The sequence below is a fragment of the Rissa tridactyla genome, chromosome 19 (genome assembly GCF_028500815.1).
Source record: "Rissa tridactyla isolate bRisTri1 chromosome 19, bRisTri1.patW.cur.20221130, whole genome shotgun sequence".
NCBI lineage: Eukaryota > Metazoa > Chordata > Aves > Charadriiformes > Laridae > Rissa > Rissa tridactyla.
Genome location: NC_071484.1, coordinates 465551 through 486325, shown reverse-complemented (window position 1 = coordinate 486325; position 20775 = coordinate 465551). Strand labels below are relative to the sequence as shown.

The window sequence follows — 20775 nt, the reverse complement described above, 5'->3', positions numbered from 1 at the left end:
TTGTATATGCTGTAGTGTGGCTTATCGCCTATCGCCAGACTGCTGTCCCTTCCGAGTATATATACCCCTTTGCAGGTAGTGACGTCTCCAACCCTACCCCCACCTATTGCAGCATTTTCTCTCCGTGCTTTTCTCAATAGTTAATGTCATAACTTGTCTGGGGAACTTCACCATTGTTGTCACAGTCATCAGCCACCTGTGGCTTTATAACCCCATGTACTTTCTGCTGGGAGGCTTGGGCTTTCTAGATATCAGTGACTCCTCAGCCAATGCTCCCAGTTTATTCATGATGACTTTCTCAGACTTGATGAGACTCTGGGTGCAGCAACGGGCTTTAAGTTCCCTGACCTGCCTGTAACATCATTCTTTGCAATCCTTCTCTGCTGTCTCTTCTCTCCTCTTCCCAAAGATTTAGTTGCCCTTGTTCAAGGTCAGCACTGGTATAATGTGGTTGCTTAACCTTGTATTAATCTGCTGTGAGACACTTAAGTCACGAGAAAGTTGTAGGAATACTCATCTGGAAACTCCATTCTGCCAATCAGTTCAAGACTTAAGTGTTTAAGTTTAGGTCCTCTTTTTGTTTCTTGCTCTAGCTATGCGGGTATGCTGTGCCTGGCCTTGTATCTTGCTGTTTTTTAACTCACCTTGACTACTTGATTTCCTGGCCTAAATTTCAACCTGCTTCACTACTACGGACTTATTTAGCTAACATGGGAGAGTACCATCGCCTTGTTTTGTCCAAGGGCTGAGTTACAGTGCAAATGGGAGCTGGATGACGTGAACAACCTTGGATCAACAAGTCGCAAGAGAACAACTGAAACTGCTCTAATGATGTCATTGTGGACTTTGTGATTGGTGGCCTGCACTGACATCAGCTGTAGTAAATATAGGGGAGTAACGTTGCTACAGCATGCAAATGCAGGGCACGCGAGGAGAAGCTTTCACGTGTTGGTGCCACTCTGCCACCCAAGAACCCAGTCCTGAGACTGTCTGGAGAGTGTCATCTTTCCTGGATTTGCCTTATGCTGGTTTACTGGAATGGTAATTTCAGAAAATCTCAGTTAATTGTGTGTTTGCATGTATGTGTCAGTGTAAAACTTTTCCTCACTCAGCTTATCCTTTGTTTGGTCCGCTTAACATATTGAGCTTAGTGGTGTCGTGTTCCTCGGCATCCCTTTCCCTCCGTCAGTTAATGGGCTGTTGGCTGACTGGTTACTGTCAATGAGTTTTCTCTGGTCTTTTTTTGTTTGTACTGTGGGACTGCTGTTTTTGCTGGTGAGCTGCGCTGCTCCTGTCTGCCTTGCTGTCACTCTCAGTCCCTGGCTTGCCTTCCCTTGCGGAGAAGGCAACTACCCCTGTTCCCTGACATCTCTGTTTTCAGGAAACATAGCACAAAAACTATGACCAACAAATTAAACAGGTATTGCTAGTCATCGTAGCTGTGAGCAGAAGTTTATTGTTTCAAATGAAAATCCAAATAGGACAAGGAAGGAATAGATTACTCTAAATTCTTTACTGACACAAGCCCAGATTCCCCGGCAATCCCTGATTTGGCTGATCCTGTGGTTTCTCTCTGAATTGAATATCTGGCTCTCCAGACCAGGGGACGCATACACAAAGAGGAAATGTCCTAAATTCAGGCTTTGGCCATGCCAGCAAGCAAACAGACTTAGTCAAACCAACTGACTCTGCAAACTTCATCCCCTACAAATGAAAGCAAGCACCCGCAAGCAAGGCTTATTGTCCATAGCATAAAAGAATACTTCATCTGATCAGTACAGACAGGAACTGAAATAAAAATGAGAGAAACAATTTATGAGAACAAGAAAAGTTCACAGGGATTCTGAGAAAGTGTGGGAGGAGCCTAAAGGACGCCTGGAGAAATGCGCCTCATGTTCAGATGGGAGAAATGAAGTTTTTACGTGTTTTGGGCAGGTAATTGGGACATGCAGAGAAAATGGAATAGACATGAGGAACTTCTGCCTTCTGGAGGGTTGGAAACCAACTTGGTAAATAGCAAAGTGTAAGAAGGGTCTGACATGTTGAGTCAATGAACTTAAGACAAAGAGGGAAATAAGGGATAGAGAGCAGAATTCCTGGAGTGAGACTGAATGGAAAAGGAAGCAGAGAGAAGAGAATTTGATGTGAAAATGAAAGTTCTGAGATGTGATGTGGAGTCCTCACAGACACAGGGGGAACAGGGTGAATTAGAGCAGGTAAGGCAGAACAGAAGTCTGTCTTCTCATGGAATGAGCTGTCATTCCTAAAGGCTGTCAAAATGCCTCTATGTAGGGTCAGAGAGCAGAATACTGGTCACGTATCTTCAGATACCTACAGGATAGGAATCCAGATATAAGCTAGTCTTTTGGGCTTCATTAGAGTCAGTGGGGAGAAAAAGACATGCCCAGAGCATAGTTTCTCTCATCCTAGGGTAGGTATCAAGACTAGGACAAATTGATCGCATTCTTCAGCTGCCATTTCCTCAACCTTGAATTCAACAGGACTGCACAACCATTTCACATGCAGAGATTTAGGATGCTGAGGGCTGAGGTAGAGAGAGGTGGAGTCGAATGTGTGTATCTGAAAGACATTTCAGGTGGGATCCAGGTTCCTAAAAAGAAATGCCTAAAGCATGCCATCTGACTTCCAGCTGCCATACCTTAAGGGCACCCATAAATCATGTATGACAGTTGTTAACCCAGTGTAAATGTCTTGGGTATTTTAGGACATCTGAGATTACTTTGAACATTTACTTCTAGAAAAAGAGTCACACTTTTGTGATTGAGCTGCTCATCAAGGTCTGCTTAAAACCAAAAACAAGAACTAAGTACACTCAGAGGATCATTGAGATCATCTTAATTTAGGTGTCTGAGATAAGTAGAATGAATGCTTGTATAAGTGAAATGAACTGTAGTCTGCATATCCTGGGTCCTCTCTGAGAGCAATATCCAGGTCACACTGAACCTCGTAACAGCTTGTCTGTTCTCATTCTTCAGATTGCTTGTCTCACAGTATTGGCGAGAAAGTCAAGAAAGTAGGCATTCTTTTGCTAGATGAAATGTTCTTTTCTTTTCTCAGATCACATCTGTTTGCTGTGAAACAGTCATGCCTGCAAAGTAAAGAATATGAAATACATCCTGTTTCCCTATTGTAGTACCTCATAAATTACTCTAAAGTATTTATATTTTTAATGATTGCCAGAGCAGGAATCCCTTAGGGGCTATAGCAAAACTATTTTTGTTCAAACCCAGGAAAGTTTGTACAGATTTCCAGTAACTTTGTTCCTAGCATCTACTTTGATGCTTAGACAGAATGATGTATGAGTGTTTTTTTTATTTGTTTTGTTTTCTCTTTGGAGTCCTTTGTGGAGGAGAGGAATCAGACAACTCTGAGACTGCAGACAAAGCAGTCCTATGTGGAATAAGGGTTTTTGGTGTGTGAATGGAAAAAGGTAATATTAGAGACAAACACAGTTGCAGTGAGGAGGGGCCAAAGCCTGCATTACTGGGGAAAAAGAAGTCTATTTATGAAGATAGCAACCAGTTGTAAAGTTACACTGGATTTTAAGGGTATAGATGCAGAGGAGCTAAACTGAACATCAAAGAAAACAGTTCCTAACACTGAGGCTACCTCCACTGAACAAAATTTCCATTGTATAGTGCAAGGATATAAGGAGGTTTCAAGGATGGTGGTTTCTGAGCGAGGAGAGGAGAAGGATTATCTCTCTTGATGTTGAAAAATGTACTTTCATCAGCTTCCCTTCTACATTGTTCCTCTCATAGGCATGCTCAGATGGTAATGAATGGAGCCACAAAATGTAACCAATCCTGTGACAGAATTTGTCCTCCTGGGCTTCAACCACAGTCTTAAGACCCAGCAATTCCTCTTCGTGGTCTTTTTCCTTGTCTACATGATGACCTGCTTGGGAAACATCACCATCCTCACCACTGTTATCACTGACTACCACTTGCACACACCCATGTACTTCTTCCTGGCCAACTTAGCATTCACAGATATAACTGAATCATCAGTAAATACTCCCATTCTATTGTCAGGTCTCCTCTCCCAGCACAAAACTGTTCCATTCAAGGACTGCATCCTTCACATGTTTCTCTTTCACTTCATTGGTGGTGCTCATATCTTCCTTCTTGCAGTGATGGCAGCTGATCGGTATGTGGCTATCCATAAGCCCTTGCGGTACTTAACAATCATGAACCATGAGGTACGTGTAGTTCTAGTTGCAGGGTCATGGGCAGGTGGATTCATTCATTCTGCAACACAGATTGCTCTGCTTCTCCCTTTACCTTACTGTGGTCCTAACACCCTGGACAATTTCCACTGTGATATTCCACAAGTACTGAAATTGGCCTGCATTGACACCTACCTGACAGAGCTGCTGATGGTCTCAAATGGTGGACTGCTCCTCACAGTAATTTTTGTCTTGCTCCTCATTTCATACACTGTCATTTTAGTCAAGATAGGGAGTCAAGTCACCGAAGGAAAGCACAAAGCTTTGTCAACGTGCATAGCCCAGATAACGGCAATAAGCATAACGTTCATTCCAGGAATATTCATCTATGCTCGCCCCTTCAAGACATTTGAACTGGACAAAGTGGCCTCCATCTTCTTCACTGTGCTTGTTCCAGTGCTGAATCCCATGGTCTACACCCTGAGAAATACCGAAATGAAAAAGGCCATCAGAAGACTTGCTTCTAGGGTCATAAGAGATTCCGCCCAGGTTTAAAAATGCATCTTCCTATGCTTTCTCCCTTGCCTATGAGATGTTTCTTCTTCCTGCCTTTTTTGGTTTGAGAGTCATATATACTTTTCTCCTTTCCATTTTTTCTGCAGTAAGATTTTAGTAGTGTGTGATGACAGTGTTTCCTAAAGAATGTCTACACCTGTAACTTGTGCCATTAATAGCCACCTGAAATCCTTCCTTCATATACTTCCACATTTGGATGACTTTATTAAGACAACCAGGAATTTTTTGATTCTCATGAGTATATTGTGACTGATTATTTGCTAAGTTTTTTGTTTACACTTCCTGTTTACAATGTACAGTTATATTCTAAAGGAGCAAATAATTCAATTTGACAGACAGTATCTGTCTTATCTGTTTGTTCACACTTTAAATGTTATACTCCTTTAGACTGGAGTCAGTCACTGAGTTGACTGAAACCAGCTCTCTAATCAAGTACAATGAGAAGGACAGAATTTTTCTTTTTTGTCAAAAAATATTTTTTGATCATTACTTTTCTATCTTAGGTAATGTCATGGTTTAACCCCAGCCAGCAATGAGGACCACGCAGCCTCTCACTCGCCCCTCCAAGTCCAAATGAGGGAGAGAATCGAAAGAGTAAATCAGAAGGTGTTCAGCCATCTCCAGGGAAGCAGGGCTCCATCACGTGTAATGGTTACTTGGGGAGACAAACACCATCACTCCAAATGTCCCCCTCCTTCCTTCTTCTTCCCCCATCTTTATATACTGAGCATGATGTCACATGGTATGGAATAGCTCTTTGGTCAGTTGGGGTCAGCTGTCCCAGCTGTGTCCCCTCCAAACTTTTTGTGCATCTCCATCCTACTCGCTGGTGGGGCGGTGTGAGAAGCAGAAAAGGCCTTGACTCTGGGCAAGTACTGCTCAGCAATAACTAAAATATCCCTGTGTTTTCAGCACAGATCCAAAACATAGCCCCATACTAGCTATTATGAAAAAAATTTAACTCTATCCCAGCCAAAACCAACACAATTCCTTATCTATTCAAAACAATTTTATTATTCATAGCTTTTTATGAATATATATATTTACTTTTAAATGTGCATATGTAAACATATTTGAACATAGATGTAAATGTATATGCATGTGCATGTGTAGATATGTATATCCTGGCCCTAGGAAAATAAGCAACCAATCACGGGGCATTATTGTAAAATCATATGGGGTACAACGGCAACAAAAGCAGCAGCCCCAGAGGCAAGGAGCAGCAGGGTTACCGAACCATGTGATTGGAAGGTGAGCACGACTTCCACATCAGGCGGGACATGTGACTATGGGGGTGGCGTGGGGTTTCCACTGCCAGGTGGTGTCCTGGCACCTGCCACTTCTCATCCTGGATAAGATTGTGTTCTGGTTAATCATGTAGACAGGGTAAATTGTACTGAATTCCCTCTGCCTTAGAGCAAGCCTCAGAAATCCTAGAAAACAGCTAAATTAATCAGTTGATGTGTTGCTGGTGCAGGATGTGATGCTTTACTATAGAATCACAAAATGAATGTTTAGCATTGTTGGATTATGCTGCTGCTTTAATTTAGCTTCTAACATTGACCTTCTAAAAGTCTGTGTTGAGTTTAATTTTCTGTTAGCATTACATGTATATAATGTATTATGTAATATATAATATATACTGTACATTCAATAAAAATGTATAAATACAAAATTGAATCAATTTCACTTAACTGTAGTCATGTAGATCGTATATCTTTAAGCCTAAGCTACCCATTTGTTGTAATTAATGAAAAGAAATAAGTACCTCCCAGTCCTGATTCATCTGACCCCTTGATACACTGCCAACTACAATTAAAAGAAATATTTTAGGGAAAAAGACAAAGACAGAAAATAAGAAATAGGGAGACATGAGTGGGGCAGGGGGAAAGTTGTTAAGTGTATTTGTTTTACACTTCCTGAAAGTGTGTATCTCTGTCAGTGGACTATGGAGAACTCATCCTGAATACTCTTAAAATGCAGAAAATTAATCCATCTGGAGAATTCTAGATGATGGCTTTCCATCGTGTGCATTCTCAGATGAGAATGTCTGCAGAATATGGGAAGTCAGAGGATGTGGGTTCATTTGTTTCCCAGAAGCAAAGATTAACAGTCATTTAAATGCAGAATTAATCATGAGATCATAAAAAGTAGGTTGTAAGGTACCTCTAGAGGTCACCTGGTCCAGGAATAATATGTGTTAAAATAAATAATTATTAAATACTAATAAAGAATTATAAATAAAGTCATACATCTTAGAGCTTTTATTAAGACACCTGGGCATCTGAGTTAGCGCTCCAGAACCACAGCTGCTGCCACAATTATCTAACCATCACCCTTGGAACCAGAAACAACCTGCACATCTGAAGAGACAAAGAAAGCATAATCTAGAGGATGCAGAGACAAAATCTTCTGCAGACTCTGGCGCACCATGTTCACCCTCTGTCATCAGGTGGTGAGCGAAGCAGCTAAGGTCACAGGCAGTCTGGTTGCAGTCTTGGTGCTGGCAGTCAGGCAAGGATACAAATCGCTATGAGTGAATCTGGCATTTAAAAGAGCTGAACCTCTAGTGCATGCAGAGCAGTACTAAATACATGGGAGTGTGGGAGAGGATTCATGGCCACAAGAGCAATATTTCAGGTCACAATGATGGACTACCAACAGAGCTCCTGAAAGGGAGGTGCATATTGAAGCTGTTAGTGGGTGTTTGCAGTATTTTAAAGCTGGGATTGCAATAAACTTCAGAAATACTGATTCCTGGTGTGGAGTGAAGCTAGGAGTTGGATATCTGAAGAGCTGTTGGTACTTGTGAAGGACCTGGGAAGACAGGGGATAAGAGCTGTAGGGATTAGGGAAGTTCGGGCCTCAGCCGTCTTGCATTCCCAGGTGAATCACGAGTGCTGATAAAACCAATCTCATTAAGAATAACCTTGAGAGAACTCAGAATCAGTGAGGAAGAGAAGTGCTACAGGCAATACTGTACTCATTCTAGTACAGGGACTTGAGATGTTAATTGCTCTCTTTGCCTGAGAATGAAGGACACTCGAACTTCAACTATGGATAAGAAGAAAGGTGAGTACGTAACTTCAGGGAAAAGGGACAGATACTTGGGAAGAGCAATGGGTATCATCTAGCTGGACTTCTGCAAGGCCTTTGACACAGTCCCCCACAACATCCTTATCTCTAAATTGGAGAGATATGGATTTGATGGGTGGACTGTTACGTGGATGAGGAACTGGCTGGATGGTCGCATCCAGAGGGGGGTGGTCAATGGCTTGATGTCCAGATGGAGGGGGGTGACAAATGGTATCCCTCAGGGATCCACACTGGGACCAGTGCTGTTCAATATCTTCATCAATGACATAGACAGTGGGATCAAGTGCACCCTCAGCAAGTCTGCAGATGACACCAAGCTGAGTAGTGCAGTTGACAGGCAGAAGGGAGGGGATGTCATCCAGAGGGACCTGGACAAGCTTGAGAGGTGGGCCTGAGCAAACCTTATGAAGTTCAACAAGGCCAAGTGCAAGGTCTTGCACTTGGGTAGGGACAATTCTGGTTATCAATACCGGCTGGGGGATGACGTGATAGGGAGCAGCCCTGTGGAAAAGGACTTGGGGGTACTGGTGGATGAAAAGCTGGACATGAGCCAACAATGTGTGCTTGGCAGCCCAGAGGGCAAATCTCATCCTGGGCTGCATCAAAAGAACCGTGGTCAGCAGATCAAGAGAGGTGATTCTCCCCCTCTACTCTGCTCTGGTGAGACCCCACCTGGAGTACTGTGTCCAGCTCTGGAGTCCTCAGCACAAGAAGGACAGGGAACTGTTGGAGCAGATCCAGAGGAAGGCCACAAAGATGGTCAGAGGGCTGAAGCACCTCTCCTATGAAGATAGGCTGAGAGAGTTGGGGTTGTTCAGCCTGGAGAAGGCTCCAGGGACACCTTGTAGTGGCCTTCCAGTACCTGAAGGGGGCCTACAGGAAAGCTGGGGAGGGGCTGTTTGAAAGGGCATGTAGCGATAGGACAAGGGACAATGGTTTTAAACTAGAGCAGGGCGGGTTTAGATTAGACATTAGGAAGAAGTTCTTTACAATGAGGGTGGTGAGACACTGGCCCAGGTTGCCCAGAGAGGTGGTGGAAGCCCCATCCCTGGAGACATTCAAGGCCAGGCTTGATGAGGCTCTGAGCAACCTGATCTAGTTGAAGATGTCCCTGCTTAGTGCAGGGGGGTTGGACTAGATGACCTTTAAATGTCCCTTCCAACCAAACTCATTCTATGATTCTATGATTCTACTTGTTTCTACCGAGTTTGTCAGTAGAGATCTTAGAAACTGGTTAGAGTTAGTATTACTTTTTCCTTCCATTCTATCCCCCAGGTTGCTATGTTGACTTATTCAGATGTATATATCTATGTCAGCAGCATTGTAAATTATGCAGTATGAATACCGCCATAAATAACTCATGAAAAGATGGCTTCACTGTAGAAAAGACCAGAATGAGTCATCACACTTGTAGATTGTGATTCTTGAGTCTCCTGTAAGCTGTTTCTTTTTGAACTAAATCATTTAAAGGACTGAAAAGAGACAAATTAAGAAGTGCATTATGTAATTTTCCTGGTAAATTTGTTTCCAGTAGTGAAGACAAATTTATTAGCAGTGAAAATAGGAAGAAAGAATAGTTCAGAGTAGCCAGTCTTTTTCACTGTGGGAGTGGGACTGGGTAAACCACAATCTGCAAATGAAGGGTGGAGTCTCCGTCTCTGGAGACATTCCAAACCCGCCTGGACGTGTTCCTGTGCAACCTGCTCTAAGGTGACCCTGCTCTGGCAGGGGGTTGGACTAGATGATATCCAGAGGTCCCTGCCAACCCTACCATTCTGTGTGGTTCTGTGTGAAGAGGATCTGGACACAGGCAGATTAATAACAGCAGGGAAGTAGGTAGAAAAACTGGGAAACATTTACCATCTATCTAAAGTGGTGTGGCAGGAAACAGCAAAGAGGGAGTAACCTTGTTTGGTTCTTTGCTGGGGGCTGAACAACTCAGAGTAGTAGATACTGAGCCGTGTGGGAGAGATGTAGATGCAAAGCCATGGAAGTCAAGTGCATCTGCAGAAGTCTCTATAACCAAGTAGAGGTGAAGGGAGAGTGTTGTTTCTGCATTAGCTGGATGTGTAGGATACAATAAAATACAGGACAGCAGAGCGGAGTGGGAGGTTCCTGCAGGAATTTTTCTGTCATGTGATGAGATGGGAAGAGACTGGAGCCGACCAAACCACTTAGAGGGAATTTAAAGTGAGGCAAAGAGAAACTCAGATACAGATGGATAAAGATTCGCAGTCAGGTGAGAAACTTATACACACATGCAGCACAATGAGCCCTTCAGCTGTCCGTGAAAGAAAGGAAGAGATGAAGAAAACAACTGTCAAGAATTTTTTTAATTTCAAGGCATCACATGAAATTTTGACTTTTGACAAAAACATCAAAAAGTGACGTAAGGAGTATTTTTTCTTTTGTTTTTATTCCTTTCTTATGTTCCTTTGCTTTTTTTTCTTTATTCTGAATTTTACTACTTTCTGCCACTTTCTCCTCTTAGTTGTTTTTATTTTTTTAGTTTCCACTGTCAATACCGATTTCATTTCTCACTGGTCTCAATAAGGGAACTAAACTAAAACTGTTCTAAAACTAAACAATCCTTACAGGTCTGGGCATTTTCTCCCACAGAAGTACTTTCAGTATGCTTTATTCTCTACCTCAACATTTCTGGTGAAGTTACTAATGCAGTAATATACAGATGCTGTCATGTAGACAGACATACCATCTTTTTTAGCAAAATGGAAGAAAAACATTACAAAATCTGGAGGCAAAACCTCATATAACTTTCTTCTGACCCAAAAGAAGAAAAAGAAGTGGGAGGAATGAAAGAACATAGATAAATGGAAAGACTTGAAAAAAGATTCGGACCCATTTTTATGGTTTTCTTCCACCTTCTAGAGAGGTGTTAAAATCCACAGTTCCATTCAAAATATATGTAAATGCAATTATTTTTTACATTCTATGAAAAACTGTCAGTTTGTTTTCCAGATTGCTATCACACCGGTTCATGGTGGATTAATTTCATAGAGATATTTAGAAAACTGAGTTTCATTTATGTTTCCAGTGTTCTGTTGACTTCATTGGAAAATTAGACACTTCTGTGGAATTTCTCTGGAGAAAGGTGGAAATCTGAATGCGATCCTCAACTCCCCTGAAAGACAATTGGGAAAAATGAAATATTTTGGAAAATACTTGTACTGGTCTATGCTAGAGAAAATTTAGATAGAATTCATCATTCCCTGGGCTGGCTTTACTAACATAATTTAGTATAAAGGGATTTTAAATTTTTTAATTTCAAACAACTTTGCAGCTGTCAGATGAATTCACCCAAGGAATTCATAGACCTTCCTTCAGATGGGAGTGGTCTATACTTAGTTTCCATTTATACTCAGTGGATGTGATTTAGGTTAATTGCGTAATTTTAGAGTGCACTTTGTCTTGCTTTGTTTAGCTTTCTACCCTAGAATTAGATCTGTCTACCCTGGAAGGACTTGCTTTTGTCAACTGGAAAGGGAGTAGACATGAGTAGCTCAAATACAGCCGTCTACACCTTAAACCACAAAAATTATCCTGCCCATGGAAGAATGGACTGATACTTTATAACCTATATTCCATCCAGGTGCCAGTTCCCAGGGTGCAGAGAAAACAAAGAAAATCTGATAAAATGTGGACATTTCCAGTTTATGTTTCCAGTAAAATGCCAAGGTTACAGGAAATCTAAATTACTGGCTTTCAAGTATTTCACCATTAGGAGTTCCCTAAAACTAGGAAATGGGAAAAGGGCATACATTTTAGGCAATCTAAACATGCCTGAGGTTGTTCAAATATTTCTGAAGATTTGCACTGGTGTGGGTCCCATCACATGTCCCCCACCCTGCCCCCTCCTCCCCTCCCCCCACCATGATTACTGTCTGTTTTTCAGGGTTCTGCAGAGTGGAAATGGATCACGAGAACTATACAGTAGTTACAGAGTTTATTTTGTTGGGATTGTCCCAAAACCATGAAGTCCAGATGATTCTCTTCTTGTTCTTCCTGCTCTTCTATATGATCATTCTGCCAGGCAACATCCTTATCATTCTCACAATTCAGGGGGATTCCCAACTGGGATCACCCATGTATTTTTTCCTGGCCAATTTGGCATTCTTGGACATCTGCTACAGTTCTGTGACCCCACCCAAAATGTTGGCTGACTTTTTCTCACACCAGAAGACCATTTCCTACAGTGCCTGCATGGCCCAGCTTTTCTTCCTCCACTTCCTGGGAGCAGCTGAAGCTTTCCTGCTCATGGTCATGGCCTATGACCGTTATGTAGCCATTTGCAAACCTCTTCATTACAACAGGCTTGTGAACAGGGGGATATGCTGTGTCCTGGTTGGAGCTACATGGGGTGGGGGCTTCATCCATGGCATCACTCTATTTGGTCTCAGCATCCACCTTCCCTTATGTGGTCCCAACATCCTGGACAACTTCTTCTGTGATGTCCATCAGTTGGTCAAGTTGGCCTGTGCCAACACTTACATAGTGGAGCTTTTGCTGTTCCTCAACAACGGAGTTGTTATCATTATGTGCTTTATACTTCTCCTAATCTCCTACACTGTCCTGCTGCTGAAGCTCTGGACACAGTCCTCCAAGGCAAAGAACAAAGTAGCCTCCACCTGTGTTTCCCACATCATTGTGGTTTCTGTCATGTGTGGCCCAGCGATATATATCTATGGTTTACCCTTCCAAGCTGTCCCAAAAGAAAAAGTTGTTGCTGTTTTCCATACAGTCATCTTCCCCTTGACTAATCCCATGATCTATACGTTGCGTAACAAGGAGATCAAGGACTCTATGTGGAAGCGGGTCAGCAAATACATATTTTAGTGTGGAAAATAAAAAAAATAAAATAAGGAAATAAGTGAAAGTTTTTTTAATTTTTGGTTTGTTTGTTAACAGATTTTCTTAGGAACAACTCCATAGTGTACATTATGTAGCAACTTAAAATATATTAAGCAGGTTTCAAATAAATTAATTGTCAAAAAGCCTTAGAGTGACACTAAAGCCTGTATGAAATAACTTAAAGAACTATACTGTGTAAAGCAATTAACACAGTTGTTTTATGAAGTTTTATCGTTAAAATTCTGTATCTGTACAGAAATTAACTGGCGGGTGTGAAGCATTTATAGAATCATTACTGAACTTCTGGTCCAGATGCAGATAGGTCAAATCAGGTGGCAGGCACATCATCAGCTTATTTACATAAATCTTTGACTTTTGACACTCTCTGCTGTTTGACTCTCACATGACTCTGCTCCTGAATGAGTTGATTGTTTCTCCACAAAGAGAGAATGTGCAAGTCACTGGATGATCTAGCTTGTTGTAAAGCTTTGCTTTTTCATATAGCGTAGGGAGGCTGCTGAAATCTGAAATCAGAATTCAACTACCAAGTAAAAATCAAAGGCAATGTGGACATAGGCTTATGATAGGCACTAGTGACAGGATTTGTCTATCGAGGTATTGACATCTGTAGCATCAGAATTAGTAATGTAAGGATTCCTGCATAACTGATGGGTGTTTCTGGCAAGCAATTCAGCTAACTCATTTATACTGGTTATTTTGGGAATAAACCACACCTTAGGCATTTTTAACTTGCCCTTAGGGCTCACTCTGTAAACTACTTCTCGGCTTGATTCCAAGGTGGAATCATAGAATATCTCAAGTTCGAAGGGACCGTAAGGATTATTGAGTCCAACTTCCTGCTCCTTGGAGGACTATCTAGAACTAAATCATATGACTAAGAGCATCATCCAGACACTCCTTCAACTCTGAAAGGGTTGGTGCCATGACCACTTCCCTGGGGAGCCTGTTCCAGTGACTGATCACCCTCTCAGCGAAGAAGCTTTTCCTAACATCCAATCTGAATTTCCCCTGATGCAGTTTCTTTCCATTTCCTTGTGTCCTATCACTGGTCACCAGAGAGAGGAGATCACACTTCCCCTCTGCTGGGCCCATTGAGGAAGTTGTGGACTCTGATGAGGGCACCCCTCAGCCTTCTCTTCTCCAAGCTGAACAAACCAAGTCTTGTCCTCAAGGCCTTTCACCATCTTTGTTGCCCTTCTCTGGACACACTCGAGTAGTTTGGTGTCCTTCTTATATTGAGGCACCCAAAACTGCACACAGTACTCGAGGTGGGGCCGCACCAGTGCAGTGTAGAGTGGGACAATCACCTCCCTTGACCAGCTAACTATGCTGTGCTTGATGCACCCTGGGATATGGCTGGACCTTTTGGCTGCCAGGGCACACTGTTGACTCATATTCAACTTGCCACCAACCCAAGCCCCCAGATCTCTTTCTGCAGGGCTGCTCTCCAGCTTTTCACCCCCCAATTTTTTGTATAACCAGGATTACCCCATCCCAGATGGAGAATCTGGCGCTTGCTCTTATTAAATTTCATATGGTTGGTGATTGCCCACGTCTCTAGTCTACCCAGATATCTCTGTAAGGCTTCTTTACAGGAAGGGAGTCCACAGGTCCTCCTAGTTTAGGATCATTGGCAAATTTAATGTACATTCGACTCCTGTGTCCAAATCACTTATAAAACATTGAAGAGCAGTGTCCTTAAAATTGAACCCTGGGTAACCCCTCTGGTGACTGGCCACCAGACTGATGTTACCCCATTTACTATAACTCTTTGAGCCTGACCCATCAACCAATTGCTCACCCGTCATATTATGGACTTGAATCAGCCAAGTAATTCCTTTTGAGGAGAAATCAGGGTTTCAGAGAGGGTGGTTTTCTTACTGTAGTACATATTCTGTTAGACAGGGTAAGTGCAGAGTGGACTAACTATGGCTCCATCCACAAAGTCTTCCAATAATAGCCCAGAAGGCATTATTGCACCCTCACAAATCATAGTGTTCTCAGTCTTTGGAAAACCCTTTCTGCTGCTATAAAAATCCAAATACAGTGTCACATGAAGCAGGGGTGTTTTTTGGTTATTTATTCCCTTCCTTAACTGTCCTACCTATCCTCTGGCAAAAGAAAATGAGTGCCTTACAAAGAGTGCCTTTCTCCTTCTGTCAAAGGCCACAAGCATCCAGCCTCCTCTATCCTGGGACTCTTCCTCACTACTCAATAACGTGTGCCCTCCAGTTTTATGTCCTTCAATGCCGCAAGGGACTTTGGCTATTGCCTCTGCCCTTTCTTCTTGCAATCCTGTTCTGATTCTCTGGTGCATAATCTGCTCACCTCATCCCATGACTCCACCTGGCAACTCAGTACCTTGACCATGGCTTGTTTCCCCACACATGAAACCACCATCCTTCTAAACCCAACAGGAAGACACTGCACCTGGACAGCAGCATCCCCACTCTGGAATGGTGTCCATGATCAGGATGTAGTGGGGAACTTTATTCAGCTAGGACTGGCTCCATGATCCTCAAGGAGCATGATTACCACCATTCGGAGCAGTCCCACAATTTCTGGAGCAGTTTCCATCCCTTTGCACTCCTGTCATGTAATCAGTCCTGAAACTAGTTCAGCCCTCCTTCAGCAGTGAAGGCCAACTATGTCATGTAAGTGATTTACCTGAGCCAATGGACCAGAAGTGTTCACACCCATACTGCCCACAGCTAGCCCCTTTAAGGGGAGTCCGGCTGTACCCACAGTGCAGTCTGGCTGCACTCACCCTATCACTACCATGATAAAGAGTCCCTCCCCATGTTTTCTGTAGGCCCCCTTGAAGTTCTGGAAGGCCACTATAAGGTCTCCTCTCCTCTCCTCTCCTCCCCTCCCTTCCCCCTCCTCTCCTCTCCTCTCCTCCCCTCCCTTCCCTTCCCCCTCCTCTCCTCTCCTCTTTTTCTAAACCCCAACTCTCTCAGCCTGTCCTCATAAGGGATTTGCTCCAGCCCTCGATCATTTCTGTGGCCCTCCCCTGGTCCATATGTTTCTTACGCTGAGGGACCCAGAGCTGAATTCAGTACTCCAGGTGGGGTTTCAGGAGAATAGGGTAGAGGGGAAGAATCAGTCAGTCTCAACTCCAATTCCTTTCCAAGTTCTGGGATTTTCTTACATTAGATGGTTACAAAGATCTTTGCATCACAGTCCTTTTCAAGCTTCTTTTCAGTCAAATACTTGGCATGAGTTAAAATCACAGAGACAGTGTTTAAGGTTTTAGAAAAATGTTATAATATCCAATGAGTTTGGAGACACTGTGAGGAAGTTTTAAGAGAAGAGGGTGGCTGCCCACCCCCTTCCCTGGCCCATGATGACCGAAGCCATTTCCCTGATGAGCAGCTACTGCCTTTATTTGATTCAGTTGAAAAAAAAAAAAATCAAATTTCTTACAAGGAAAAGAGTTATGCAGAATAAACCAGGACTTTTTCTTTTCCCCTACAAACTGGTAATTTATTCTCAAAATGGAATTTCAGAGAACTGTAGAGACTAGAACTTTCTGGATGTTTACATTGCCTTTTGGTGAATACTCTGCAGGTATTCTGTATTTTTTTTCCCCCACTGTTGGCTCCTTAGTGTCAGTCCTTATAAATATATTCCTGTTTTCTGCTTGCAAATTGCAGGTTTTTTTCCACAGATCCAAAAAAGAAAGCCACACTTGATATGAAATCCTGTTTTGGAACAATCCATAGCTAATACTCTATAGAGACTTATTTGGTTTTGTTTTACATAAAACCAGAATATCTTTTGCAGAAGTATGATGGGAGAGAAGAGAAGGCAATCTGCTTTCAGTTCAAATCCAACCATCCTCTTTTGCCTCAGTGATGTCTGTAGCATAAGACTAAGACTGAGCTCTGGTAAAAATCTGAAAGACAGAAATGCTGTAAGACAGCTATCGGCGGTGCAGCATAGACCATCTTCCTTCAGACCTGTCCCAACATGTGGGTAATGTCTCTGAAGCTGTCTCCATTAAGAGATATTACAAGTGGTAAGCAAGCATTTTCAGATCATTTTCTCTTTCCTAGTGATACTCTCTCTCCTAGCATATACCCTGGTATTGGCAGTGCATGGAATTAGTCTTCCTTTCAGTATTTTTCTCAGAAAGAGTAGACACCTCCAGCAACCTGCTGTTTCTGGGATCCAACTACACAAAAGCTCCTGGGTGTTGTTGTCAAGTTACAAAATCATACAGCGTAGGTCTACTCAGAGGAGCAGGGGATGCAAATTTACTTCCAACAGAAGATGCCAGCAACCTTCCCTTGTAGGATTCCTGATGCCTGTGTTAAGGCAAGTGCTGGGATTCAAGAAGAAAACAAAACCTCAAATCACCTTGAGCTTCTGGTCATTCAAAACAGAGCAACAATAATTAGCAGATGTGAGATTCTGTCACCACAGGGCTAATTTAAAAGTTCTTGGAGTTCTTGGAGGGCTTCACCTTGTTTGTGTGGATCAGGACTACGTGCAGATGCAGGAACCTTGTGATAACCAGAACGGAAATAAGATGGGGATTTTCTGTGTAGGAAAAAGAAGTATCACAGGCTGCTTATATTGTAAGTGGAACACAGCCCCATGACTCGCAGCGGGTAATATTTAGTCAACTCTTAACTAGTTAGCTCACTCTGTAGTCAGCAGAGAGAAGCAGACAACACTGGTGGGCAGTTCGCCCAAGACAAACCTACCTTTGTGAGGTGCCTTGAGGGTTGCTGCTCTCTGAGGTTTCCCAGATAATCGCACTGGACAGGCAGACATGGCATAGGGCCATCCAGAGACACACAATCATCCGGAGCGCTGTTGGGTGGCTAAGTCTGTGTCCCACAACAGAGGTAAGGCAGTAGCGGCCTAGGCTGAGGACACTGAATTGTATTTTTAAGCTCATCCCTTGGTACCACACTACAGCTAGAGGAGATCTCTTCAAGGGAGCAGCAGGCAGGAGTCCTCTCTTCCTGAAGCAATGGTCTAAGGGAGGGTGAGAAGTGTAATATTCCCAAAGGCCTTATTTCTCCAGCCTGATTTAAAGGTATTACGCTGACAAGCTCAGATGTAGACAAATGTTCTGTAGATGTGTGAAATCAGAGGAGAGGACTTCCTCTGAGGTGACTGGCCTAGGCAAAACATGTTCTTGCAAATAAACAAGTGAGTGAAATTCAGCACTGGGATTCAGAACCAGCAAAGTTCTTCCAGGTCCAAGTGCAAGGGCCATAGCTGACCTGAGACGTGTGGAGGAAGAATGTCCTGTCTTCTTTGGTATAGAGTCTGAAATTGAGGGAACTGCTTAAATCATTGATCTCTGAGAGGGTATTACCTCTGGCCTGTCTTTGATGGTTGTTCTACAGGTGGTAGTCAGAGGTGCACAGGTGTCTCTACTGCCCTGACCCAGTGACCAGAATGAAGCTGGGAAATTATTAGCAGAGTGTCTCAAAACATGTCTGTAACGCCTGGGAATGAACAAAAATAGCAAAATACAAGAGAAATGAGGCTGAAGCCAGCAGTGATCAACGTGCTGAGGAAAGGAGACTGAAAGAGATTGGAAAACACTTCCCTTCAGGCACGTCCAGATGTGTCACTTCAGGGCATGCTCTAGTGGCAGAGGTTGTAGGGTTCTTTTGTTTTGTTTTGTTTTTTGTGTGTGTGTGTATGGTTGGACTCGATGATATCAAAGGTCCTTTCCAACCATGAAGATTCTATGATTCTAGGACCCATGGTCCTTGTACAGCCACCAGCACTGAGCTCCTCACTTGCCTCACTCATGCTGCCCCCTCGTGTAAGGGTATGTGGAAGGACAATGTCATCTCCTTTAAAAGTATCATCTGGTCAAGGACCTTTTCAGTGAAAAAAAAAAAAAGGATAATGATAATGATAATGATAATAGGAGGAAGCCATAAACAAGAACATGCAGGGACACAAACCTGAGTGCCAAATTATAAGGGAGACAATGATTCAAACCAGACCTTGTCAGTCACACTAATTGATGAAGGCATGTGTTATTCAAGTCCTGTATGTAGGTGCTGTAAATGACAGCACCTTGCCTGCCAGTGTCCTTTTATGCCTGCATGTGTAAGTCTGGCATGCACGCGCAGCTTCACTACCAGCTGAACCTGCAGATGAAAAAGTGGCAGCTGCATCCCTCAGCCTGGGCAAAGATCCCTGCCATGGGGCACTCGGCTGGGCTCCAGCAGCCAGGCAGGAGGGTTCTGGGAGGAGGCTGCTGGAGGTGGCAGCCACTGCTGACATCCTTTAACCGTTTCATAATTGTCAGTATTTGGTCGAGCTGTCAGTATTATGCGAGGGGGGACTGACTCTTTGTTAACATGCGCACAGTGATAAAGTTGTAACCAGACTTCTAGAGCATTATTACTATTGTGCGGGCATAAAACCAGGACCTGTGCTAGTAACGGGACTTCGGCTAAATTGGATGAATTTGGTTTCAAAGATCTTAACAGAACATTAGAAGGGTAATAAGAGGTTTAAACAGCTCCAACAGCAGGCCTAGTGTAGTTTGGACGATGAAAAGAGATGCTTATTGAAGTAGGTACAAGACCTGCAGTAAGTAACTGATCACTCCGTTATTGAATCAATAACAATATTGGCTATAAAGCAATGGTTCACTGGAAGTGAAGGGGTATGGGAAGGGAACTGCCAGCCTTAGTTCAGAAAACATCAATGTCTTACAATTTGTGTAACAACGTGTAATGTGGACTAATGCGACTGTAGTGAGAGACTAATTTGTACCAGAGCTTAGCCCTAATGACTAAAGTAAATGAAGCCCTAGGCGAAATGAATTGTACTTTAACCTTAGTTTTTATCTATGGATATGTAACCAGTAGGTAAGGAAGTGTAAGTAAAAATTTAAGTACAGGATATTCTGTAACAAAAGATAAGGAAATGCCTCAGACACAGACAGAAAGGGTGTCTGGGGGCTGCAAGAGCAAATCAGAAGAAGACTCCAGACTCCAGGACTGAATGAGCAGAAGTGCCATCAGGAAATCAAGCGACCTACAGATACTACAAAATGCCATAACAATCGACAGGCGGGGTCCTTCTTCAGAGGTACCCAGCTCAAGATGTATGTGCTATTGGATATTAAACAGCAGAAGAAGGAACTCTGATTCTTTTATTAAAGCGGAAACTGCAGATGAGCCCTGTTGAGGCGGCATCTGCTTAATTCCTACGAATGTCTGTAGAATTTCTATAACAGTTACAAAGGGTGCAGAACTACCACTGTTTCCAAAAACTAAGAATTTAGCCCAGCCCTCTTCAACAGTGACTCAGTAGTCGGAACAGAGCTAACCCTGAAGCAGGTCACCAGTGCAGATCACTCAGCTCTCCCAGAATGAGACCAAAACTGCAGGATCCACCTGGTCACAGACATCCCATGACCCAATGCATGGAGAGATGAGCTATCAGAGCCAAACAACCGGATTTGCCAATAGGAACTGTTACACTTACACTGCCTCAATATGTTCATGTCTATTGCCTCTGATGGGGTACCCAGCAACCGCGGCCCTTGCACACACACCCCAGTTCATGCCTAAAGGAGAAAGGCTCCTGCCCCAGTGTGTGCTGCCCACAGTGGGGCCCATTCTGTGGGAGCGAGGAGTGGTGCAGCTTCTTTTGATAGTACAGGTCAGCAAAGGAGTGTGTCTGCTCTTTTAAGGAGCTTTAAACAAGAACATACAGAGATAAACCTGACACATGATGTGGGAGGTTGTGACGAAAACAAACCTGATCAGCCCCCCCAGTTGGCAAGGATGTGTGAAGCAAGTCTGAGAACATTTTACAGTTGGCAAGAAAGGGGGGGAGACAAACAGAGAGTCATAAAACCTGAGCGATTAGCATTAACAAAGACAATAAACAGACAAAAACGTCATCAGTCACAGCAATTGATAAGCTCTGAAGAAACTACAGGCAACCAGGACTTTGCAACTGGATGCAAACCTGAGCATCCACAATGTTGGACGGAGTCAGTGGGACCATGCCAGTTGTTGAGGGAA

At 43.1% G+C, this 20775-nt stretch overlaps 2 protein-coding genes across 2 annotated transcripts; both read left to right on the top strand.

Moving 5' to 3' along the window:
- The first annotated feature begins 3802 nt into the window (after positions 1-3802).
- Positions 3803-4744, top strand: LOC128919440 (olfactory receptor 4D1-like). The gene has a single exon (XM_054224766.1). The coding sequence runs from the start codon at positions 3803-3805 to the stop codon at positions 4742-4744; it is 942 nt and encodes a 313-aa protein (XP_054080741.1).
- Positions 4745-11791: 7047 nt separating this feature from the next.
- On the top strand, positions 11792-12715 carry LOC128919286 (olfactory receptor 4N5-like). The gene has a single exon (XM_054224499.1). The coding sequence runs from the start codon at positions 11792-11794 to the stop codon at positions 12713-12715; it is 924 nt and encodes a 307-aa protein (XP_054080474.1).
- The last annotated feature ends 8060 nt before the right edge of the window (positions 12716-20775 follow it).